Source organism: Chlorella variabilis, assembly GCF_000147415.1.
Source record: "Chlorella variabilis unplaced genomic scaffold CHLNCscaffold_8, whole genome shotgun sequence".
NCBI lineage: Eukaryota > Viridiplantae > Chlorophyta > Trebouxiophyceae > Chlorellales > Chlorellaceae > Chlorella > Chlorella variabilis.
Genome location: NW_005435080.1, coordinates 905,224 through 926,073, shown reverse-complemented (window position 1 = coordinate 926,073; position 20,850 = coordinate 905,224). Strand labels below are relative to the sequence as shown.

General features: G+C 68.6%; 8 protein-coding genes across 8 annotated transcripts in view; 4 read left to right on the top strand and 4 right to left on the bottom strand.

Annotated features, from left to right (window-relative positions):
• CHLNCDRAFT_57626 (hypothetical protein) overlaps positions 1-506 on the bottom strand; it is a gene marked incomplete at its 5' end in the record, with an annotated part of 2,348 nt that extends 1,842 nt beyond the window's left edge. The window contains 2 exons of the mRNA XM_005848234.1: positions 14-250; positions 399-506. Coding sequence (XP_005848296.1) covers positions 14-250; positions 399-506 — 345 coding nt within the window. The remainder of the gene's footprint in view (positions 1-13; positions 251-398) is intronic.
• Positions 507-974: 468 nt separating this feature from the next.
• On the bottom strand, positions 975-5,479 carry CHLNCDRAFT_51845 (hypothetical protein; the record flags this gene model as incomplete). The annotated part of the gene is made up of 7 exons (XM_005848233.1): positions 975-1,527; positions 1,681-1,847; positions 2,016-2,708; positions 3,165-3,890; positions 4,014-4,157; positions 4,315-5,262; positions 5,435-5,479. The coding sequence occupies 7 exons, from the start codon at positions 5,477-5,479 to the stop codon at positions 975-977; spliced, it is 3,276 nt and encodes a 1,091-aa protein (XP_005848295.1).
• A 1,503-nt stretch (positions 5,480-6,982) lies between these two features.
• On the top strand, positions 6,983-7,444 carry CHLNCDRAFT_14865 (hypothetical protein; the record flags this gene model as incomplete). Its single annotated transcript, XM_005848426.1, has 2 exons — positions 6,983-7,150; positions 7,364-7,444. Coding segments are annotated over 2 exons (249 nt in total), but the record flags the coding sequence as incomplete, so codon positions are not given.
• A 770-nt stretch (positions 7,445-8,214) lies between these two features.
• Positions 8,215-8,713, top strand: CHLNCDRAFT_14705 (hypothetical protein; the record flags this gene model as incomplete). Its single annotated transcript, XM_005848425.1, has 2 exons — positions 8,215-8,394; positions 8,615-8,713. Coding segments are annotated over 2 exons (279 nt in total), but the record flags the coding sequence as incomplete, so codon positions are not given.
• A 1,804-nt stretch (positions 8,714-10,517) lies between these two features.
• Positions 10,518-11,555, bottom strand: CHLNCDRAFT_144926 (hypothetical protein; the record flags this gene model as incomplete). The annotated part of the gene is made up of 4 exons (XM_005848232.1): positions 10,518-10,640; positions 10,771-10,975; positions 11,087-11,260; positions 11,395-11,555. 4 exons carry the CDS (start codon positions 11,553-11,555, stop codon positions 10,518-10,520), a joined length of 663 nt encoding a protein of 220 aa, XP_005848294.1.
• Positions 11,556-11,702: 147 nt separating this feature from the next.
• On the top strand, positions 11,703-13,997 carry CHLNCDRAFT_57625 (expressed protein; the record flags this gene model as incomplete). The annotated part of the gene is made up of 6 exons (XM_005848424.1): positions 11,703-12,143; positions 12,294-12,493; positions 12,808-12,929; positions 13,118-13,317; positions 13,486-13,588; positions 13,806-13,997. The coding sequence occupies exons 1-6, from the start codon at positions 11,746-11,748 to the stop codon at positions 13,995-13,997; spliced, it is 1,215 nt and encodes a 404-aa protein (XP_005848486.1). The 5' UTR covers positions 11,703-11,745.
• A 3,376-nt stretch (positions 13,998-17,373) lies between these two features.
• Positions 17,374-19,655, top strand: CHLNCDRAFT_35116 (hypothetical protein; the record flags this gene model as incomplete). The annotated part of the gene is made up of 6 exons (XM_005848423.1): positions 17,374-17,823; positions 18,000-18,156; positions 18,371-18,537; positions 18,760-18,983; positions 19,187-19,261; positions 19,437-19,655. 6 exons carry the CDS (start codon positions 17,374-17,376, stop codon positions 19,528-19,530), a joined length of 1,167 nt encoding a protein of 388 aa, XP_005848485.1. The 3' UTR covers positions 19,531-19,655.
• A 1,115-nt stretch (positions 19,656-20,770) lies between these two features.
• The window catches only part of CHLNCDRAFT_144921 (hypothetical protein), a gene marked incomplete at both ends in the record, with an annotated part of 2,062 nt that continues 1,982 nt past the window's right edge, over positions 20,771-20,850 (bottom strand). The window contains one exon of the mRNA XM_005848231.1: positions 20,771-20,791. Coding sequence (XP_005848293.1) covers positions 20,771-20,791 — 21 coding nt within the window. The remainder of the gene's footprint in view (positions 20,792-20,850) is intronic.

Genomic DNA, 20,850 nt, shown 5'->3' with positions numbered 1-20,850 from the left:
TCCCCTCCCTCACCCTCTGCTGCTGCGCCCCCAGCGGGCCATCCTGCAGCGACTTGGCTGCCGCCCCTGGGCGATGCCACCGTTCTAGTTGCTGCTCTGCTGCTGCTGCTGCTGCTGCTGCTGCTGCTGCTGGGTCGTCCAGCCTCTCTTCCCTATCCCGCTCCCGCGCCTCTAGGGTGGCGCGGGAGGGCCTACGGTGCGTGCACTCGGGGCAGCTGCAGTGCATCCCCGCAGCCGCAATGCCATATATCTGCAGCCACAGCACGGGGAGCGACCAGGAGTGAGGCCCTGCGAGCAACACGCTGCTGGCACTGCTTCCTGCCAGCAAGCGCCGCTGGCGCCACCAGCCGCTGCGCCGCCGCCAGCCCAGAAGCCCCACTGCAGCGGCGGCGGCTTACTCCTAGCATTAGTGCCATGAACAGCAGCACCGCTATAAGCATCATGTTGCGCGACCCGCTCCTGTTGAGGGGTGGCGCCGCCACTTTTCCTGCCCCGTTAAGGCCCATGTTGCCGCCTCACGCTCGCTGGCAGCTGCCAGTAGCGCAGAGGATCTACGTGAACCGCTTGTGGGCCCTACAGGTCCCTTGCCCCTGAACTGTCATGGTGCCAACAACCCGGCGGTGCCAGCAGGAGAGCAACCCCACTTTAATGGAGAGCAGGACGGGACTGCCGGGAGCACCACCGCCTCTGGTGGTTGTTGAAGGATTGGGCAGATGGCCAGCCTGGCACTCTGCCGATCTCATGACTCGTTATTCTCAGTTCTGTCCCCTTAGTCAGCCGGTGAACAAGGGGCTGAGGGCCATGACAGTGCACTGGAGGGGTGGGTCCACGAGTTGGTTTACAAGGTGGTTGGCAGCAATGTGCGGCGTATTGGACACATCTTTGGAGGGCCACAAAAGCAATGCTATTTACAATGATTCACCGTGCATTGAAAGCATGAAGCACGTTCTCCACCATGCAAGACATGTGGCCGCTCAAGCCAGGGCGCCCGCCCAGCTGCCGCGCCGCGCACCGGGCGCCGCCTGCCGCCCCCTTGGCAGCGGCGGCATGATCACGCTGTTCTGCCGGCTGAAAGGCACGTCATGCAGCAGTGTGTCCCACTGCATCATCGCCCCAGCAAGGGGCGCAGAGGGCAGCACACCTTCCTTGTCCGCCGGCGGCCGGCCGGCGTCGGCGGCAGGCCGCTGCCCGGGTGCAGATGTTTGGTGATGGTGGGCAGGCTGCTGCTGTGGGTGCTGCGGCTGCTGGTGCTGCTGAACCGGCTCCGGCTGCTGCTGCTGCTGCTGCTGCTCCTGGGCCTTCTGAGGCGCAGGCAGCTGTGCCTCCTCCTGCCGCTTCTGTGGAGGCGGCGGCTTGCGAGGCGGCGCCAGCTTGGGCTCTGGTGGGAACACCAGGGTGCTGGTATTGGCCATTGGAGCCTCTGCCGGACCATCCCGCAGGTGCAACACAGCAGCGGCAGAGGAGCCGCCGTTGATGTCGGGCTTCCGGCCGCTCTGTGGCTGGGCGGGTGCCGCAGGTGTTGGCATCCTGCACTAGTGCACAAGTGAACAAGCAGCATGGGGCCTCTGCACCTAGTCCGCAGCGCATGCCTGCCACTGGTAGGCCCCCAGAGCGGCTTGCATCACATTAACACGCAGGGTGGCAGCCCGCCAGGTTGCCTGCCGCCTTCCACCAGCCCACCTGTCAGCGGGAGAGTCGCTCAAGCTCAGCACGCTGCTGGTCTCAAAGTGCGGCACTTGTGGGCGTGGCGCCGCAGCATGCTGCGGTGGTCCTGGGCCGAACGGCGGGCCAGGGCCAAAGCCCTGCTGAGGCAGAGGGCTGAATGCCGAGCTGGGTCCAAAGGGCTGCTGCGGGTGGTGGGACCAGGGGAACTGCTGGCTGGGGTGAGGCGGGAGGGTCCCGCCGCCATACCCAAGCAGCGGCTGCTGCTGCGGGGAGAGCTGGTGCGGCCAAGGCATGCCTGCCCCCAGGGGCGCCTGATGCGGCTGCATCCACTGGGGGGGAGGTGGGCCCACCGCCATCAGCGAGTAGGGCATGCCGCCAGGTGGCAGCGGCATAGCCGCAGCCCACTGCTGCTGCTGTTGCTGCTGCTGCTGCTGCTCAAGCGGGGACAGCAGGTAGCGGGGCGCCCCAGGCGTGCCCCATGGTGGAGGAGCCACAGAGCGGGATGGGGGCTGCGCTGGGGCAAGCGGCGGCAGGGCCCACGGTGGCAGCAGCGCGGCGTGATCTGCCAGCATCGCTGGCGGCGCCGCTGGCCAAGCAGGCAACGGTGGCGGCATGGCAGGTGGGGGCACCATGTGCTGCTGCCACTGGGGCGGTGGGCCCGGCGGTGGCGGCTGCCCATTTCCGCCCGGCAGCGCCGCGCCACCGGGCTGATGCCCGGCCTGCAGCGCACTTGCCGGCATGTGTGCCTGGCCAGCCTGCTGGGCTGCAGTGGCCCATGGCGCCTCAGTGGCCGGCTGCGGGGAGGCGGCAGCCAGCTGCTGCTCCTGCTGCTGTGCTGCCAGAGGGGGAGGCAGCGCCTTCACCCGTATGTCGATCCCAGGCACAGCCTCATCCCGCTCCAGGCCGGCAGCAGCAGCGCTGGCCCCGCTGGCCGCCTGCCGCTGCTGCGCCTCCCTGTCCTGCGCCACCTGCTGCCTGCCCGCTGGTGGCGGCTTGAACTTGATTGTGATGCCCCCAGATTCCAGCGTCCCCCCGCCCGTCTCCTGCAGGCAGCAGCGTTGCATGTGTCGCTTGCCTGGCTGCACCGGTTCAGCAGCTCACTTCCACATGCCAGCAGCAGCAGCCAGCATTCCGTGCACCGCGGTTGGTACGAGAGCCCGCAGCAGCTCGAGGAGGCAGCCCGACTCGCCTCCTTGGCGGCCTGCTTGGCCTTCTGCTTGGCTTGGTCTGCTGTAAATTGCAGGCGCAGCCGGTCCTGCTCGGCAGCCAGGCGCGCCTCCTCCGCCACCTCCGCCGCCCTCTCCCTGCAAACCGCGGCGCGCTGCTGGGCTGGGCTTGGTGCCTCTGTGATGGCACCGCATCGCGCAAGTACTGGTAAGGTCAAACTGCTTCCACCCGTGCGTCTCAACCCAGACGTGCACGCCCCTGTCATACCAGCGTGTGGGTTCCACAGTGCTGTGGTGGTCCCAGCGTGTTCCCACCACAACCCGCTTCCCCACCTCAGCCCATGCGTTCGCCCACCTCTGCAGCTCCTCTGACCGCCTCCTCGCCTTCTCCTCCATCTGCTGCCGTAGCGCCTCCTTGAACTCCGCCTGAGCTGCCGCCCGCTTCTCCGCCTCGCTGGCAGTCATGTAGGGGCGGTCCCAGCGCAGCCGCCCAAACGCCTGCTCGCCCGCCACGCCTGGGGCGGGCGATGTGAGGAAGCTACCGCCGGCGTAGCCGCCACCTGGCGTGGCTGGTGGGGGTGCAGGGGGAGCACCGGGAAAGGAAGCCTGCGGTGGCATGGCTGCGGAAGGAGCAGGGAACTGCTGGGGGTTGCCCGGCTGGGTTGGCTGCTGCGGGCCGCGCTGCTGCCAGCTGCCGGCATCCGGCAGCACCTGGGGCTGCTGGTTGGGCCAGCCTGCTTGAATGGAGGCCTGGCTTGCCGGTGGCCAGCCCGAGGGCTGCTGATGGGCCGCCTGCTGCTGCTTCTGCTCTTGGCTGGGCCAGCCTGGCGCCTGAGGTAGGTGCGGCTGCTCCTGGCCAGGATAGCCGGCAGGCATGTGCTGCTGCTGCTGCCCATGCGGCGTCGGCTCAAAGGCAGGCTGGGCTTGCCAGCTGGCCCTGTCCACAGCCGGTTCAGGCCCCCAGTGTGCCGGGATGCTGCCTGGCCTGCCGCCTGGCGTATGGCTGACCGCTGTCGCGGCCTGCTCAGCCGTAATCGCCTGCGCCTGGAACTGCCGCACCTGCAGCAGCAAACACGCACATGCCTTGAGCACTACCAACAGCCTGGTGCCATTTTCGGCACCAGACATTTCCATCAGGCAGTGCTTCTGCAAACATGGATGCAGCGAAGCGGCCCAGCTCACCCTGTTGAGGTCTGTGATGGGGCGGCCATCCGCGCCCCGCAACGGCCCGCCGCCGCCGCCGTACCCGCCCAGGGCGGCGCGCTGCAGCATAGCGTGTGCCTCCCTGGCCTTGCGCGCATCCGTCGCCTGCTCTGCCGCCTTCTCCTGTGGGCAAGCAGGCGGCAGGGGCGGCGGGATATGGCATCAACAATCCAGGAAGGTTACTGCATGCACACACACTCACACGCAGAGCCTTCCCAGGCCAAGCCCTGAGCAGCCTCCATCTGCCACAAAGCACCCAGGGTTGACCGCCCTGCCCGACCTGGCGCTGGCGCTCCTGCTTTAGCTGCATCTGGCGCTCGAGGTCTGCCTTGTATTCCGCTTGCTTCCGCCCCTCAGCCTCCCTGGCCGTGCCCTGGCTGCTTCCCGCGCCAATGGACGCCAGGCCTCCATTGGCCCTTGCACCTCCCGCTCCTGGCAGCATGGGCGCAGGGCTGCCGCTGCCTGCTGTCCCGGGCTGCGCAGCCCAGGGTGGCAGCCCGGGAGGGCCTGAGGTGCTGGGCTGCCGCAGGCTGCGGCGCCGGGCTGTGGGCGGCTGCAGGTCATTTCCAAACGGTGCTTGCGCTACCGGTGGCTGCCAGCCTGGAGGCGGCATGGGAGCTTCCAAGGACGCGCTCTGGTGCTGCATGCTCGTGCCGTATGGCGGCTGCAGCGGCAGGGCCTGCGGCTGGGGCGGCTGTTCCTGCGGCGGGCCCATCTGCCAGGAAGGGGCGCTGTACATCTGCTGGCCGTGGCCGCCTGCACAGCCTTGCTGCTGCATGTAGGACTGCTGCTGCTGCTGCTGCTGCTGCTGCTGCAGGGGCGGCAGCTGCCTCGACATCGTCGGTGCCAGCCCAGCTCCACCTCGCTCCTCCATGTCTGGTGGGGGTGGAGGCCCCGCTTGCGGCTGCCAGCCCCAAGATGCCCGCTGCTGCTGCTGGCCCTGCGGCGGGCCGCTGTGCTGCGCCGACCAGTCGGCCCCTGCTCCTGCCCGTGTTTGCTGCGCCTGGGATGGCAGCGGCATGGCGGCGCCAGCCACAAAGACGCCGCGGGCGGAGCCAACGGCGGCACCCCCAGGTAGCACCGCCGACGGCGCTGCCTGGCGCAGCTCCAGAAGAGTCACCGACTGGCGCAGGCTGTGGGCACGCTCGCTCTGCCGCTGCTGCTCCTTGGCGGCCACCTGCGCCCGCAGCTCTGCGGCATACTGCTGCTGCCGCTGCTGGGCCTCGACCTGCACACGGCGGCGGCGGCGGCGGCGGTGGCATGGGGTTGGCAGCGGCTGGGGAGGTCGGAGGGCGCCACTGTTGTTGCTGTAAGGGGCATGCCGGCGAGCCAGCTCAGGTACCGACTGGCTAGCGGGCGCTTTATGCCGCACGACTCGGGCCCTGCGTCCAAAGGCGCACCCGCGTGGATCTTCTCCCCAGCGTTGAGCCCTCTCCAAACAGCATTCCTATTGCTTGCTGCGGTTCAGGCGCTCATTGGCGCGGCCGGGCGACTGTCGCAATTTCCCGCATGCTTGACCAAGGACTGGCGCGGGCTCATGGAGGCTGACGGCGGTGCCACAGTATCAAAATCAGTGTTGGTGCTTGTCGAAACACGCTGCGGGAGCGATAGGAAGACTCCCGTGTGCATTCTAATGCCAGAGGCTGACGGGGCACTCTTCCTTAGTGGCCCATGCCCTACAACCACCACCAATCGTTTCTCATTGTACACCCGACACCGTTGCCACGCATATCGACCGCGCACACAGTGCACTTGGGTTTCGAGCCGAGCCGAGATGGACAAAGCCAAGCTGGGCCCAGAATGGTCGCTGCCCGAGCACCTGAAGGGTGAGAGGGCGCGCACAGGAGATGGGCACCCGAAGTCGACCCGGCCGACAGAGCGGCGGGCGGCGCTGGCGCCGGGCGCAGTCCCCGCTAGCGCTCCCTTGACACCCTGCCCTTCACGCTGCATGCAGGCAAGAAGGCTCATGAGGAGATGAAGCATGAGGGGCATGGGCACGAGGAGGGCAACAAGCGCTGGGCGGCAGAGGAGTGGGAGGGCGCGCCTGCAGACAGGCGCGACGCCGACACGGGCGTGCCGGGCGTTGAGTCGCCCAGGTGGGGTTCGAGACGGGGCCGGGTGAGGTGCAGGGTGGAGCTTTGAGGAGCAGGACATGCTACAGTATGGGGCGGCATGTTGCCGCAGCTGTGTCGCTGACTGTGACTGTTTCTGGTCGATGCAGGGGCAAGCCGGCAGAGACGGTGGAAGGGAGGGAGGGCTGGAGGGACTGACGCTGCTGCGCAGTCTGGGGCAGCGAAGTCGGCCCCTATGCCGGCAGCTCGATGCCTGCTGCCTTTCCTCTCCTGTGCCCTGCTTTTTGATTCAGTGCTATGCCCTGCCTTCATGCCCTGTGCAAGTGACCGCACCGTGTGATGCCGGCATCTCCAGCTACACCAATTTGCATGCTCAACCGAGCAGGAGGGTAACGCATTGCGGGCCATGCCCTGAGTGCGGGTTCCCCGGCTGTCCTGCCCTGTCATTTTGTGTTGGCGCGACGCCAGGTTGGGGGCTGCAGTACTCCGTACAAGCGCGTCCCAAGCCTCAAGACAGGGCCACAGTGCGGACGGACTGCCAGAAAGCTTCAGCAGCATTCGGCAGCCTCCTGCTGGCCGCACGCGGCACACCGATCTGCCGCTCGCTGCCGGTTTGGGCCCTTGGAGGTCCTGAAGCGGCCGCAGCAGAGCGTCCCAGTTTGCTGAGGCCCCAAACCACAGCGATCTCGGTCCGCAATGAGCACCACGGAGGACTCCGCTCTGGCCTGGCTTCGTGACTATGGCACCGCCGTGAAGCATGGCAGGCAAGCTGAAGTTGGGGGGAGGCGTTGGAGGCTCTAGTTGTGCCCTGCGGGCCGCCGCCGCCGCCGCCACCCGACCGCCCCGCCGCCGCCCATCACTCCTGCCTGCAGCTTCAAGCCCTACTCGCTGACGGAGCGCAAGGCGCGGGCGGCCACGCACAACCAGCCGTGGGGCCCAACCGGCAGCGAGCTGGCACGGCTGAGCGAGCTGTCGTTCAGCCCCGCCGACTGCGCCACCATCCTGCACGTTGTGGACCTGCGCCTGAGCTACCCGCCCAAGAAGGTATGTGGGCCGGTTGGCCGAGAAGCCGCGGAGGGATGCGCTGGGCATGGGCGCCGCTCATGGAGCGCCGCTGCCGCCATCCAAGCGCCGCCTGCTGCCATCCAAGCACCGCTCCTTGCCCGGCGCCAGCGCGGCCAGCCTCGGCCGTCCCTGCCGCGCCTCGCACCACCCCCCAGCGCCCACGCCGCCGCCCTCCCCGCCCTGCCCCTGCAGTGGCGCAATGTGTACAAGGGCCTGACCCTGCTGGAGTACCTGCTGCGCCACGGCAGCGAGCCGTGCGTGGCGCGGGCGCGCGGCGCGCTGGTGCCCCGCCTTGACTCCCTCGCCGCCGCCTTCACCTGCGTGGAGGCCAATGGTCGCGACTCAGGCGCCAACGTGCGGCACAGGTGAGCCCGCTCGCGCCTCCTCCCGCTCGCTGCCTGGCTGCCCTCCCGCGTCTCCTGCTGCTGGCAGCCGTGCAGGCGCCACGGCCTCAGCCGGCCGCCCACAGCACCTGCCGCTGCCCCACCTCCCCGCCGCCCTCCTGCATCCATCCATCCATCCTCCCGCAGGGCCCAGGCCATCCTGGCGCTGCTCAGGGACGAGCCGCGGCTGGCGGCGGAGCGCGAGGCGCACGGCAAGCGGCGGGGCGCCTACCAGGGCTTCTCCAGCTTCGACATGGCCGCCCAGGGCGGCCCGCAGGCCCCCACCGAGGGCTGGCAGGCGGCGGCCCAGGACGGCGGCCACCTGTCCACGCCGGTGGCCGGCGGCGACGGCGGCGAGGAGGCGCAGCCGGGCAGCCCAGACTACCGGGAACGCGACCCCGGGGATGCGGCGCTGAGGAACGCGGGGGAGACCAAGGGCGTGAGGTGAGGGGCGGCGGCAGGAGAGGGCGCGGAAGGGGGCAGCAGGCACGGCGCTTGCATGGCCCAGGCCTGGCCTGCGCTTCTCGCATCTGCCCATCTGCCGCTCTGCCTCTCTGCTCCTCTGCTGGCCATTGCAAAACACGGAGCCACACCCACCCCTGCCTCCCCGTCTCCCCACCTCCCTCCCTGCCCCCCTCCTCGCCCCGCAGCATGGAGGAGAACCAGCGCTACCTGGCCGCACTGCGGCGCCTGCTGGAGCTGCCGGCCAACCGCGCCTGCGCCGACTGCGGGGGGGCGGGTGCGGGGTCGCGCCCCACCTGGGCATCCATCAACTGCGGCGTCTTCATCTGCATGCGCTGCGCGGGGGTGCACCGCGGCATGGGCGTCCACATCAGCAAGGTACACCCGCCAGAGGCCGCGCGCCGCCACGCGTCAGCCGCCCCGTGCAGCCTGCCCGCTGTGCCGCCGCGTCGCCTACCCGCCCGCCGGGTCGGCTCGCACGGCGCGCTCCCCTGCGCTCCTGCCACCCCCTCGCGCTGCCCCGCTTTGCCCTCGCTGCCCTGACCCCAGCGCCGCCCGCGCCCTCCTGGCATACCCGCTCCTGCCTCCTGCCTTGCAGGTGCGTTCCTGCTCTCTCGACACCTGGCTGCCAGAGCAGGTTGAGTTCATGGCTCGCACTGGCAACGCCCTGGGCAACGCATACTGGGAGGCGAGCCTGGGGCAGGGCCAGAAGCCGGCCCAGGCGGCCACGCTGCCAGGTGGGCGGGGGCGGGCCGACGTGCGGCTGCACCGCAGTGCTGTGCGCTGGGCTGCGCTGGGCTGCACTGGGCTGGGAGGCGCTGGGCCCAGCCTGTGCCCGCCCCGCGCGGCGGCGCCTGCTCCCACCCTGCCCTCGCCCGCCCGCACTTGGCGCTCAGCAGGCGCCCGCCCTCCGCATGCTCCCTACTGTCTGCTCCCACCCTGCCGCCGCAGAGCTTGAGGCGTACATCCGCCGCAAGTATGTGGGCAAGGAGTTTGCGGCGGGCGTGTGGCCCCCCGCGCCGCACCAGCTGGCCGACGGCCCCGAGCTGCTGGCCATCCTGGGCGACTTCCTGCCGCCAGAGCGTGCGCGCCAGCTGCTGGCGTCGCAGCAGGCGGCCGAGGCGGAAGAGCAGCGGCGGGCCGAGGAGGGGCGGCGCGCGGCCGCGGCAGCCGCGGCGGCGGCAATCAACCTCATGGATTTTGACGCGGAGCCAGTGGCGGCGCCAGCTGGTGGCCAGCTGGGCGCCACGCTGGCGCCGGCGCAGGCCCAGGCTGCGGACCCCATGAGGAGCCTGGAGGAGGCCTTCACCCTGGGCAGCCCCCAAGGTGCCGCACAGACGCAAGGCAAGCCGCCCCGAGCCATGCCAGCAGCAGCAGGGGGCCAGTTGGTGCGCCACTCCCAGCCGTGCCTTCCCCAGCAGGCCACCACTTGTGGGCCAGTCCCAACCACACCCAGCGCCCGACCCCCTCCCTCTGTGTGTGCAGGCGACTCGCTGGCGCCCTCCCAGCCCGCCACCAACCTGGGCAGCTGGGACATTGGCGCCGCGCTGGCGGCCCGCCAGCAGCCGGCATCCGAGGCGGCCGAGGCCGCTGCTGCGGCCGCCGCTGCCCAGGCTGCCGCCACGCAGCCGCCCAAGCCCGCGCCCTACTGCCCACCCTGGGCGCCGCAGCCCTCCGCGGCGGCGCCGGGCAGCTACGCCCACATGCAGCTGGTACCGGCAGGTGCAGCGTATGATCCTGCCTTCCACGCCGGCACCGTCAACGGCTACACCCAGCACATCGCGCAGCCCCAGGCCTCCGCCAACCCCTTTGCCCCCAATGCCGGCACCTACTACGCGCAGTTGCAGCCGCGCCAGCCCCAGCAGCAGCAGCAGAAGGCGAAGCCGCCGCCACGGCCCGCGCCGCGCGCGCCGGCGTCGCCTGCCGAGGCAAAGGCTGCCGAGCTCATCTCCCGCGACCTGCTGGCCTTCAACCTGCATGCCGAGACGGTGTCGGCAATCAACCCCCCGGCCCGCTTCGCGCTGCACGGCCACCAGCAGCAGGCGCCTGCGGTGCCGCTGCGCTCGCCGCGGTGAGCGCTGACCACACGTTGATGTGACTGCTCATTCAGCTTGCTGGATTACTGCCGCCCTGTCGCACCCCCACGCCGCCCTAGCTCCATTCTTCACAGCGCCGAGCCCATAGCTTGGCGCTAGCGGTGGTGGCCGGATGCCACTCGGGACTGACGCCATAGTGTCACCCATTCATTCAACTTCCAACCAACCCAACTGCCCGCTCTGCGCTGCCTGTTGTATGACTCGACGTTCCTCACTTTTGTGGTTGTTGCTATTTATTTGTGTTTAGCGGTCACTGAGCCAATTAATCATGGACAAATGTAAAGTCAAACGTTGTGTATCAGAAGTCAGAGCGTGCAGGAGCGTCGTTTTGTACAGTGAGGGGGCAGACGGTAGTGGTTTCCCGTAGAGGCAGGCGTCGCCGGTAACTAGGGTGCGAGGGCGCTCTCACAGCTCCTGCCAGTTGAGCTCGTCCGCGGGGCAGATGTCTCCCATCAGCTTCACCGAGCTGGCAAACAGGCTGCCCACCAGGTCCCTCACCACATCCAGTGGCACCCACTCATCCTGGTCCTGCAAACACGCAGCCAGCACACGGGCGAGGTAGCGCTTGCCACCAGCACGCTGCGCCCAGCCGCTGGTGTTGCCTGCCTCATCCCATGCCCCCTCCCACCTCCCGCACACCTAGTCGCACCCCACCCACCTCGTCGCTGAGCTCCAGCAGCTGCTTCTCCTCGCCGCAGCGCTGCAGCAGGTCGAAGAAGGCCTGGAAGTCGAGCGACTGGGTCTGCTGCACACGCAGCAGCTGGTGCAGCGCCGCCACGGCGTCGCGCCCCACATACTGCTGCCGCCCGTGCCGGCTGAAGGCCCGCCGCTTGGCGCTGCTCTCCAGCACCAGGTTGCAGATCCTGCAGGGTGGATGGGTGTTGGGGATGAGTGTGTAGAGATACTGACAGAGAGGGGCAGGAGGCCGGCGCAGCGGGAGCCAAGGAGACTTGCATGCACAGAGGCTTGCTCACCAGCTGCTGAACGCCTGCAGGCCGTCGGGCGCGCTCATGGCGCGCCACATTTGCAGCGTGCAGTAGCCCTGCAGCATCGCCTCGCACTCGAAGCTCTGGTAGTCTCTGGCCCGCGCCCGGCACAGCTCCAGCAGCGCCGACAGGTCGTCGGTGGAGATGCAGCCGGTGTGGCTCCTGCACAGAAGCGCAGTATCGTCGCGGGCTGCTCTCAGTGCCTTTGGAAGCTGTCGACAGGCCCCGGCTCGACGCGGCCTGCGGAGCTTCCGCCGGACAGCCGCCGCAGGCTGTCGCGCCGTCGCCGTTCGCACCTGTCCAGCTGGAAGAGACAACCCAGATGCGTGAGGTCGATTGGCAGCGATATATGGCCTCGCCGCTGCAGCTGGAAGAGGTCGGGGAGGGTCAAGTGAGCGCGGTGCTCGCTTTTGAGCAGCGCTGCCACCTCCTCTGCTAGCCCCTGGTACCGATCCATGGTGCATGCCTTGCAGCGAGAAGCCTGAGGCCCAGGACAGCTTTCGAGCGTTCAGGTTTCAGAGGCGCAGCAGGCAAGCCGCGGGAAAGCTCCCCGCACAATTGGGCGTCCCATCGCGCGTGTCCCGCTACATCAGTGTTTGACAAAGGCCGCCTGCGCAGTGCAGAGCCCACGCGCGCCGACCCGCGCCATGCCCCCCGCAGACACCGCTGATGGGGCGCCGCCCGTAGAGCCCGGCGACGAGCAGCCCAAGGAGGCGCCAGCCGAGCCGCCGGCAGAGGCCACCACGCCCGATCAGGGGGCCGGCGAGCGAAGCCCACCTCAGGGTGGTGATGCCGCAGCCGAGCCGGCGCCACCTGCTGGAGGAGAGGACGCTGGCGCCAAGGCGGAGGGTGCCGAGCCAGCGCCGGCAGAGGGCGGCGCGCCGGTGCCGGCGGCCGTCAAGGGCAAGGAGGAGGATCGCAAGCGTTCGCGCTCCCGCGACCGCAAGCGCCGCAGCCGGTCGCGCAGCCGTGAGAAGCGTCGCCACCGCAGCCGCAGCCGGGAGAGGCGGCGCAGCCGGTCGCGTAGCCGCGACCGCCGGCGGAGGTGGGCTGCCGCCTCGCTCACAGGGGCTTTGCTCTGTCGCCACAGCCTTTGTTTGCGGCAGCCAATGGCACAGTCGATCGCCCATCGCGCCTTGCCAAGCTTACCCCCGTCCTTCCATGGGCCCTGCCCTCGCCCCTGCTGCCTGTGCAGGCGCTCGCGCAGCCGCTCGGGCGACCGGCGGCGCAGCCCTCGGCGGGAGAAGGTGGTGGTGGAGCGGGCGCCTGTGTACGAGATTGAGCGGGTCAAGCCTGGGGACCGCGCCCCGGTGGTGCCCATCATGCCAACCATGCCTCCCATGATGGCAGGCAAGCCCCAGCCCCAGCCCCAGCACAGCATTCCGTCGCAGTGCCGTATCCGCAGCCCCGCCGCGCGCCGGTGGCGCCCAGCGCACGCCTGCTTGGGGCCTTTGCCAGGCACCCTGCTTGCCGCTTGGTGTGCCGGCAGCGGCCTTGCGCGCTGCTGCCTGCATCAGGTTCACCAGGCTTCCTCGCTGTCCTCCCTTCCCTCTCCCTCCTCCTCTCCCTCCTCCCCTTCCTCCTTCCCTTCCTCCTCCCCTCCTCCTCCCCACCCCATCTTCCCTCCCAATCCCCATCCATCCCCTCCCCGTCCTCCCCGCCACATCAGCAGCAGCCCTCCCCTGCTAACCGCGCACTGCTGCCTGCAGGGTTTGGCGGCCTGCCCAACATGCCCAACATGCCCGGCTCGATGCCCAGCATGCCCAACATGCCTCAGATGCCGGCCATGCCCACCATGCCCACCATGCCCACCATGCCCGTGCAGCCGCAGGTGAGTGCGTGGGGCGCGTCGCCTGCTGCTCAGCGCCGTGCTCCTGGCTGGGTGCAGGGCAGCCCAACAGCATCAGCCTCGGGCCCGACCACCCCAACACAGCCGCCCTGGGCTGCCGCTCCCTCCCAGCCCCACCTGCCTCACCTGCCCCACTTGCCCCTGTGTCTCACACCCCGCCCCCGCCGCAGATGGGCCAGCTCAACCAGATGACGCGCCCCATGCGCCGCCTGTACGTGGGCGGCCTGCCCCAGCCCTGCTACGACTTCATGCTCACCACCTTCCTCAACCAGGCGCTCATGGCGCTGGGCATATGCCAGGTGGCGGGCAAGGCGCCCATCATCGCCTGCCAGGTCACCCCCGAGCGCAACTTCGCCTTCATCGAGTTCGGGTGGGTGCCTTGTGGCGCGCGTGAGTTGCTTCTAGTGGTGCTGCGATGGTCGCCGTCGGCGTGGCCTGCTCGCTTGACCCCCCTGGCCTCCTGCGCCCTGCCCCCTTGGCGCCCCCTTGGCGCCCCCTTGACGCCGCCGCCTCCCTCCGCCCCTCCCCGCCGCTGCAGCGACACCAGCGACGCCACGGCGGCGCTGCAGCTGGACGGCATCCCCTTCCGCGGCAACACGCTCAAGATCAAGCGCCCCAAGGACTACACGCCGCCCTTCGGGGTGAGCCTCAGCCTGCTTGGGGGCTACCGGCAGCCTGCTGGGCACGTGTGGCAGGCAGGCGTGCTGGGCAGGCCAACCGCCGCGTGTTTGGAGGGGCTGGCAGACGAGGGGGCAAGCTGGATGGCTGCCTGCCAGCCCCTGCTCCCGCTTCCGCCCGAATTGACTGGTTGCCTGTGCCTCGCCTCCCGGTTTTGGCTGGCGCCCTTGCGCTCTGCAGGCCCCCCCCGACCCCACCCCTCTGGGCCCCCTCATCATGGCCCAGCTGCTGGCCAACAACAGCATCAGCGACGGCACGCCCGCGGGCGTGGCGGCGGCGCCCGCGGTGCAGCTGCCACCCGGCGGCCTGCCGCTGCCCGGCGCCGGCTTCCCGGGTGCCGCCGCTGCGTACGGCATGCCGCCGGGCATGTAGGCCGCTCACCGGCCAGCCCTGGCTGTCTCGCTGAAGGGGCCACGTCCCAAGTGGTGGGAGGCCAGCTTTCATGCAGAGTGAAGGCCCGCCCACATCTTTGCACCGCATCCTGTGCCAGCTTTTCTGTGTGATGGACGTTCGTATGTTACGATGTAAGGCAAGATTTCAAAGGAAGATAAGGAAACAATTTCAATGGGAGGATGTTGGCACAGGGTGCTGAGATGCGATTCACAGCTGCAGCGCAACCTGATCGTGGCTGCAGGGTATGCAATCATAAGGTAGGTAGTGCTTTGGATTATCAGTAGATATAGAAAGAATGTCACCGCAAGTAACCAGAAATACTTTTCTGTCAACGTAAGGATGAAGTCAGTCCCCGATCCTGGAAGGAGAGAATTCAAGTGGGCGGCAAGCGCCCAGGCTGCACATGCGCAGGCCTCTTTTCCAGCTAGGTCCTTTGATGCTGGTGCTGCGCATCCAACAGCCCTGGCAGGACTCTCAGTACGGCGAAAAGCGACCGGCAGGCTTGGTGTGCCTGGCATGCCGAAAAGCAGAAGGCATCATGTCGGCCTCCTCCTTGACAGTGTCCTCCTCCAGCTGCTGCCGCTCCCCGTCCTGTGCGCCCTCTCCATCGCTCCACCGCTCCTCCTCGTCCTCCTCTTGCGCCTCCTCCCCGCTGCCCTGCTGGCCGCCTGCCTGGCCGGCAAGCTCGCCCGGCTGAGCCTGCATCGATGTGGGGGGACATGGGGGACGGCCAACATTTGAAGCCTGGCACAGGGACACTGCTTTAGCTCTATTGCATGCAGACCAGAGTGTGCTCACCTCTGCGCGTGCCGCGATGGCAGCCTGCTGGTGAGGAAGCGGCGCTGCCGCCTGCTCAGGTACCTGCCAGGCGCCAGTCAGGTGGACGTGCACCTGCGGTACCACCACCACCGGCTGTACCACAGCAGGCCCAGCATGGCACTGCACCCCCCCAACTGCCACAACTTGGGCTGGAAGCTGCTGATGGTGCTGCGGCGCAGCCGCCTGCTGTTGGCCAGCTGCGTGTGGCTGCTCGGCGCCGCCATCATGCACCCAGCTGAGCTTGATGCTGTGGCTGGTGGTGGAGACAGCCCAGTGAGTCACGAAGTGGTTGGGGCGGCGAGGATCCGGGCAATACGGTGCAGCCACCTGCACAGCACCACGGCAAAGAGTAAGCCTGGGTATGTTTCAGGGTGCAGAACACAAGCAGGCCACAGCAGCAGGCCAACAGAAAAGTCCTACGGCAGGGCACAGCAGCGGTCGAGCAGCGGCCTGCGTGCCTCTTGCGCCAGCGCCGTGAAGCGCTGCATCGCACGGTCCTGCACAGCCTGCACGTGGCCGCTGCCCTGCAAGCCAGGCAGCGGACAGGCGGGGACGTGGATCAGGAGCGTGGCATGCATCCCTGCAAGCCGCCAAGGCACCGAGCAACGCGTTTGCTGCCGTGTGCCTGTCAACAGGTGCCAATGCCCCTCTGGCCCCAGCCCCACACATTACACACCCGCACACAATGAGCCATCTAGCCGCGCACCCTGGCCACTCCTGCCCACACCCACCTGCGCCAGCGAGCCGAGGCGCTGCCCTACCATGCGCACCACGTCCACCAGCGTGGCGGCGCTCAGCTGCGCCAGCAGCGGGTCGCTCTGCAGCGTGGCAAACTTGGCGCACAGGTAGCACAGGGCCAGGCCCCGCACTTTGTGGAAGTAGCCCAGGTGCTCGTACTCTGGCCAGGGAGGGGAGGACCAGGGCAAAGAGTGAGCATGCGTGCGTGTTGGCACGTGGGCAGGCCAGGTGCTGCCACCAGAACAGCCAGGGCCGGCAGGCTGGCTCACCGTCAAACAGCAGGATCCAGCGGATGGGCGACATCATCACCGCCAGCTGCAGCACCGGCACCTGCACCAGCGCCTGCTCGCACAGCTGGAAGACCTCGGGGCAGTCGTAGGCCTGCAGTGGTAGGCAACAGGTGGAGGGGGAAGCCAGCAGCATTGGGTGAGGTAAGCATCAGAGCGGCGGCACAGCAGGGGAGCCTATCCTTTGGGGGTGGTGGCGGGCAGAGGGCAAAGGCATGGGGCGGGCTGGGCAGCGCTGGCGTGCATGGCAGGGCTCCAGGCCCAAGCCGTCAGCGTGCTTGCCCTTGCCTTGGCAAGCCTCAGGGCGGGCTCCACTGAGAAGGAGAAGACCACCTGCTTGCCATCTGCAGGGTTTGGGAGGGGCCGCCAGGTGGGCATGGTTGTGATGCGCCGGCCATCCGACCCCTCGCCCAGCTAGCTCCCCACCCGGCTGCAGGCAGGGCTGCCGCGGCTCACCCGCGTCGCGCTGGATGCCACAGAGCGCCTCCACCAGCAGCTTTGGGCTGGTCAGGCTGTACAGCAGCCTGAGGAAGGCTGTGGTGTCTGCTGTGCTGGCGTCCCCCAGCGGGGCGCTGAGGGCGGCGGCGAGCTCCTCGCCGGTGCTGCTCGGCGCCACCGTGCCCTCGCCAATGGCGCTCAGCAGGGAGCGGGCATGGCCGCTGTACCGGGCCAGGATGGTCTTGTGCACGGGCAAGCGCAGGCCCTGCAGGGCGCGGCAGCAGCGGGAGGCAAGTGGCTGGTTGTGGGAGGGGGCGGTTCAGTGTTGGCTTTAAGGCGCTGCCCCTGTGCCGCGGCTGGCGGCCGTAGAAGGTTCTGCAGCCCCACTACTAGTTTACCAGGCAGCAAGCAACTGCGACACGCAATAAGTGAACCGGCCGCAAGAGGCATGGCAGGGGGCACACACCTGCCCCACCAGCTGCAGGTCACATATGGCCGCGAAATCTGCTGGCAGGCCGTCTAGGTGCTCCTTGCTAATGCTGCTCATCGGGCTGGGGCAGTGGCACCTGCAGCCCGGGCTGAAGGCACTTATACGGACGGCCGCAGGGAACGAGGGCGTTTTGGCAGGCAGGCAGGCATGTAGGAGACTCCTGCAGAAAGCCAGCTGCGCCGGCTGAGCCTCAGCGCCCCCCAGGTTCGCCCCAACCTTACCTCATATGCCTGTAGGCAGTGCTGGTTCCGGTCGTGTCCTGGGGACCCTCTCCGTCCTCCTTGCAGCCTCCGAGAGCTTGCAAGTACACTGCGATGTGGAATTTCTCACCAAGAGATCGAATGCTGCGATTCCACGCATTTCGTGCTGAGCATGCTGGCACCTTCTTCTCGGCCTGTTGCCCCAAACAAGTAGGGCATGGGTGTCAGACGAGGTCCCGCTGCTCAATAGCAAGCTCCCGTAGTCCCAGGGGCGCATCTTGGCCCTTGTTCCACCGGCTGACCTGCACTTCCTACCCACAGAACCGCATTGCTCCCAGGGCTGGCTGCAACGTGCATTGTAGCATCATACCGAAGCATCCATGATGCAGGCACGTGCAGCAGCTGCTGGCCTATCCAGTGCTCTATCCCCAGCCCCTCGCTGCCTGGGGCCCAGGCGGGGCTGCCAGCATGCACCAGCAGCGGCGGGGGTGCCAGGTGCAGCGCCCTCGCGCAGCGGCAGCAGCAGCAGCAGCCTGGGCAGCAGCGGCGGCGGCAGCCGGCGGCGGCGGCAGTGGCGGCGCACCGCCGCCGAGGGCGGCGCGCCCCCGGCCGCCGCCGCGGTGGCCAGCCAGGCCGAGGCCGCCGCTGGCGAAGCCGCTCCCGCAGCAGACAGCAAGGCGGTGCCGCGGGCCGACGTGTGGGAGCTTGACTTTTGCAGCCGCCCCATCCTGGATGAGCGCGGCAAGAAGGTGTGGGAGCTCATCATCTGCGACCCGCAGCGCACCTTTGAGTACGCACAGTTCATCCCCAACAACAAGATCAACAGCAGCGAGGTGAGGCGCGCACAGCGGGTGGGCCCACCGTCTGCACAGGCGCTGCGGCAGAGGCATGCATGCGGCGAGCCTGGGCAGGCGGCAGCCCTGCTCCCTGCGCCGCACCCCTGGCCCCCACGCTCGCCGCTGCCGTCCCCGACCCCCTCCACCTGCCTTCCTGCTGGCTGCGCCTGCAGCTGAAGAGGGCCCTGGAGGCGATCCTGGCGCAGCCGGGCGCGGTGCGGCCCACCACCGCCCGCTTCTTCCGCGGGCAGATGCAGACCATCATCAGCCGCGCCCTGTCCGACCTGGGCATCACCCCCATGCCCTCCCGCCGCTGCTTCACCCTCATGAGTGAGCGGCTGGCCGGGGGAGCTGCGATGGTGTGGGTGTGGGCGTGCGGGGATGTGTGGGGAGGTGTGGGCACACGCGTGCGGGGGGCCGGCCTGCCACGTCAGCACCTCCCCGCATGCAGACACGCCATCCGTGCGCCTGCCAGCCCGCCGCCCTGCCGCGCTTCTGCCCCTCATGCCACCCTCGCCTCCCGCCTTCGCTCCTCCGCCCGCAGACTGGCTGGAGGACCGCATGGGCAGCGTGTACGAGGCGCACCCAGGGTATAACGAGAAGGCCTCCACTCTGTTCACTGTGGAGATGGGCGCACCGGAGGATCTGCCCGACGCGCTGCGCGGCGAGAAGTGGTCGTTTGTGCAGCTGCCGCTGGCCACGCTGCAGCAGGTGGGGGTGGGGTGGGCCTGGGGGGCAGGGCTGGGGCTGGGGCAGGGCCTGCTGCCGTGGGGAGCGCTGCGGCAGGGCTGCTGCCGTGACGCGGCCAGAGCGGGCTACCATGCGGCACCGGCGCGCTGCCGACTCCTACCGCCGCACCCCACCCGCTCCCTGCCTCTCGTCCAGCTTTGTGTGTGTGTTCGTGTGTTGCCTTCTCCCTTCCTGCTTCCGCAGGAGCTGGAGGCCGTGGCCGCGGGCAAGGCGTTTGGCGCGACGCTGGACCTGGGCGCGATGCGCCAGCAGCTGGCGCCAGACACGCTGGTTCCGGGCGTGGCTGTGTACAGCCGCCGCGCCGACCCGCTGGCTGCCTGGACCAACGGCCTGGACCTGTCTGCGGTGGTGGCCGACACCGACCGCGCCTTCCTCATACTGGAGACAGGGTTCAACCAGCGCTGGAGGTGCGGCGGCGGCACCATGCACAGCCCCTGTGGCTGCCGAGGGCGGGGCCGGGAGCTTGCTTCTCGTGCTCGTTTGGGGAGCAGGGCCGCCCGTCTGTTCCGACGTGTGTGCTATGTAGGGGGGGAGGCAACGCGGGCAGGGCTGCCGCACTGCTGTGGATGTTGAGGGAGGTGTTGTACTGCCTGGCTGTGCCATGCCGCAGGTACGGAGCGTACCGGCGCACCCTGGAGACCACCGCCGAGGCGCAGGCCTGGGAGGAGGCGAAGCAGGCCGTGGGGTGAGTGGCCCTGGTTCATGCAGCAGCAGCTAGCCTGGCGCATGAAGCGGTTGCAGGCGGCACTTGTTGGCGGCAGGCGGGCCGTTGCCCGTCTTGCCAAGGTGGGATGTCGAGGCCTGCACGACTGCCGGGCCTCATCCCTGCCTGCCGCTGCTGCCACGCCTGCCACGCGCAGCGGCCTGCACTTCCTGGTGGTGATGTCGGATGAGGAGGCCGAGAACTCCAGCGGCCTCTGGCTCCTGCTCGACCGCAAGCCGCCCAACGTGTGAGCCGGGCCGGCGGCAGCCCCACGGACGGCGGATGCCTGCTCCCAGCCTGCCAGTACAACAGATTCTTTGCAGCGCCTCTCGACCAACAGCAGCCACCCGTGTGCGTGTGTGTGACACCACTCGCCCGCGCCCGAAGACTCATCCTTCCTCTGCTCCGCCAGCGCTGTTCCGCCCCGTCAGGGTTACAGGATGCAGCCGGCAGCCGCACCTGGGAGGGCTGCGTGTCAGGTAAGGTCAAATGAAGGAACCAGGTGGCCCGAGCGCAAGCAAGTCACGTCTATCAATGCCGCTTGCCCGGGCGGGCAGAGCCCATGCGTGGAGGGCAGGCGTCACCCAGTAGGTAGGAAGGAGGGTAAAGAGAGAGGGATAGCTGATCAGCGGGGCATGTGGGCTCCGGAGGCATGGATCGCTCTATGTTGGGAGAAAGCTCGCTGTGCAGAAACAAACGGGTGATTGGGGGTAGGCACTACCTTTGAAACTGGCCACTGAAGAGAGAAAAAACAAACTGCACACAATGCATGCAAGCACACTCTCCAGTGTGACGTGCAAAGGGTGGGCAGCAAAAAAGAAAAAAGGAAGCACAAGCAAGCCCCATCGCCGGCATCAGGTGCGGCGTGCTGCCAGGTTGGCAGGTGGGAGTGCAGCCACACACTCAGGGGGGCTTGGACAGGGCGCAGGCAGTGGCCGCCACCGAAGTACCGCTGAGAAAGAAGAGAGAGAGGGTGAGCTCTCGAGAAAAGAGAGAGGATCTTGAAAGCAGCCGCTCCAGAGAGATGATGGGTGAGTGCAAGAAGAGTGCAGGCATGCAACAGACTGCCGGGGGCAGCCGTCAACCGCAGCTGCTGGCCAGGCAGGCATGCCGCGCGGCTTGCGCAACTGCCTGCTGCAGTTCAACCGATTCGCAAGGGGATACAAGGGCGGCAGGCCGCACGCCGCTGCAGCGCGGCACGCCTCACTTGTCCGCCAGCCGCGGCGGCATGGCTCCCGTGCTGAACGCCGGGTCGTGGTGGGGCCCCGTCGCGCCGCCGCCGGTGGCGGTGGCGGTGGCGGTGGCCGCCGGGCCGCCGCCGCCGCCGGCCGCCGCGCCGCCAAACTCAATGCCCGACAGGCCCAGCTGTGATAGGCCGCCCAGGTTGCTCAGGGCTATGCGCGGCGAGTTGCCCACGCTCATGTTGCCCACTGCGCGGCAGGCGGTGCGCAGGCAGGCAGGCAGGCAGGCACAGCAGCGTGAGGGGAGGTGTCAGCCCACGGCAGCAGGCCGCTGCGCTGGCGAGGCGGGCGTCCAGCAAGGCAAGGCGGCGTGGTGTGTGGTGCATGTGG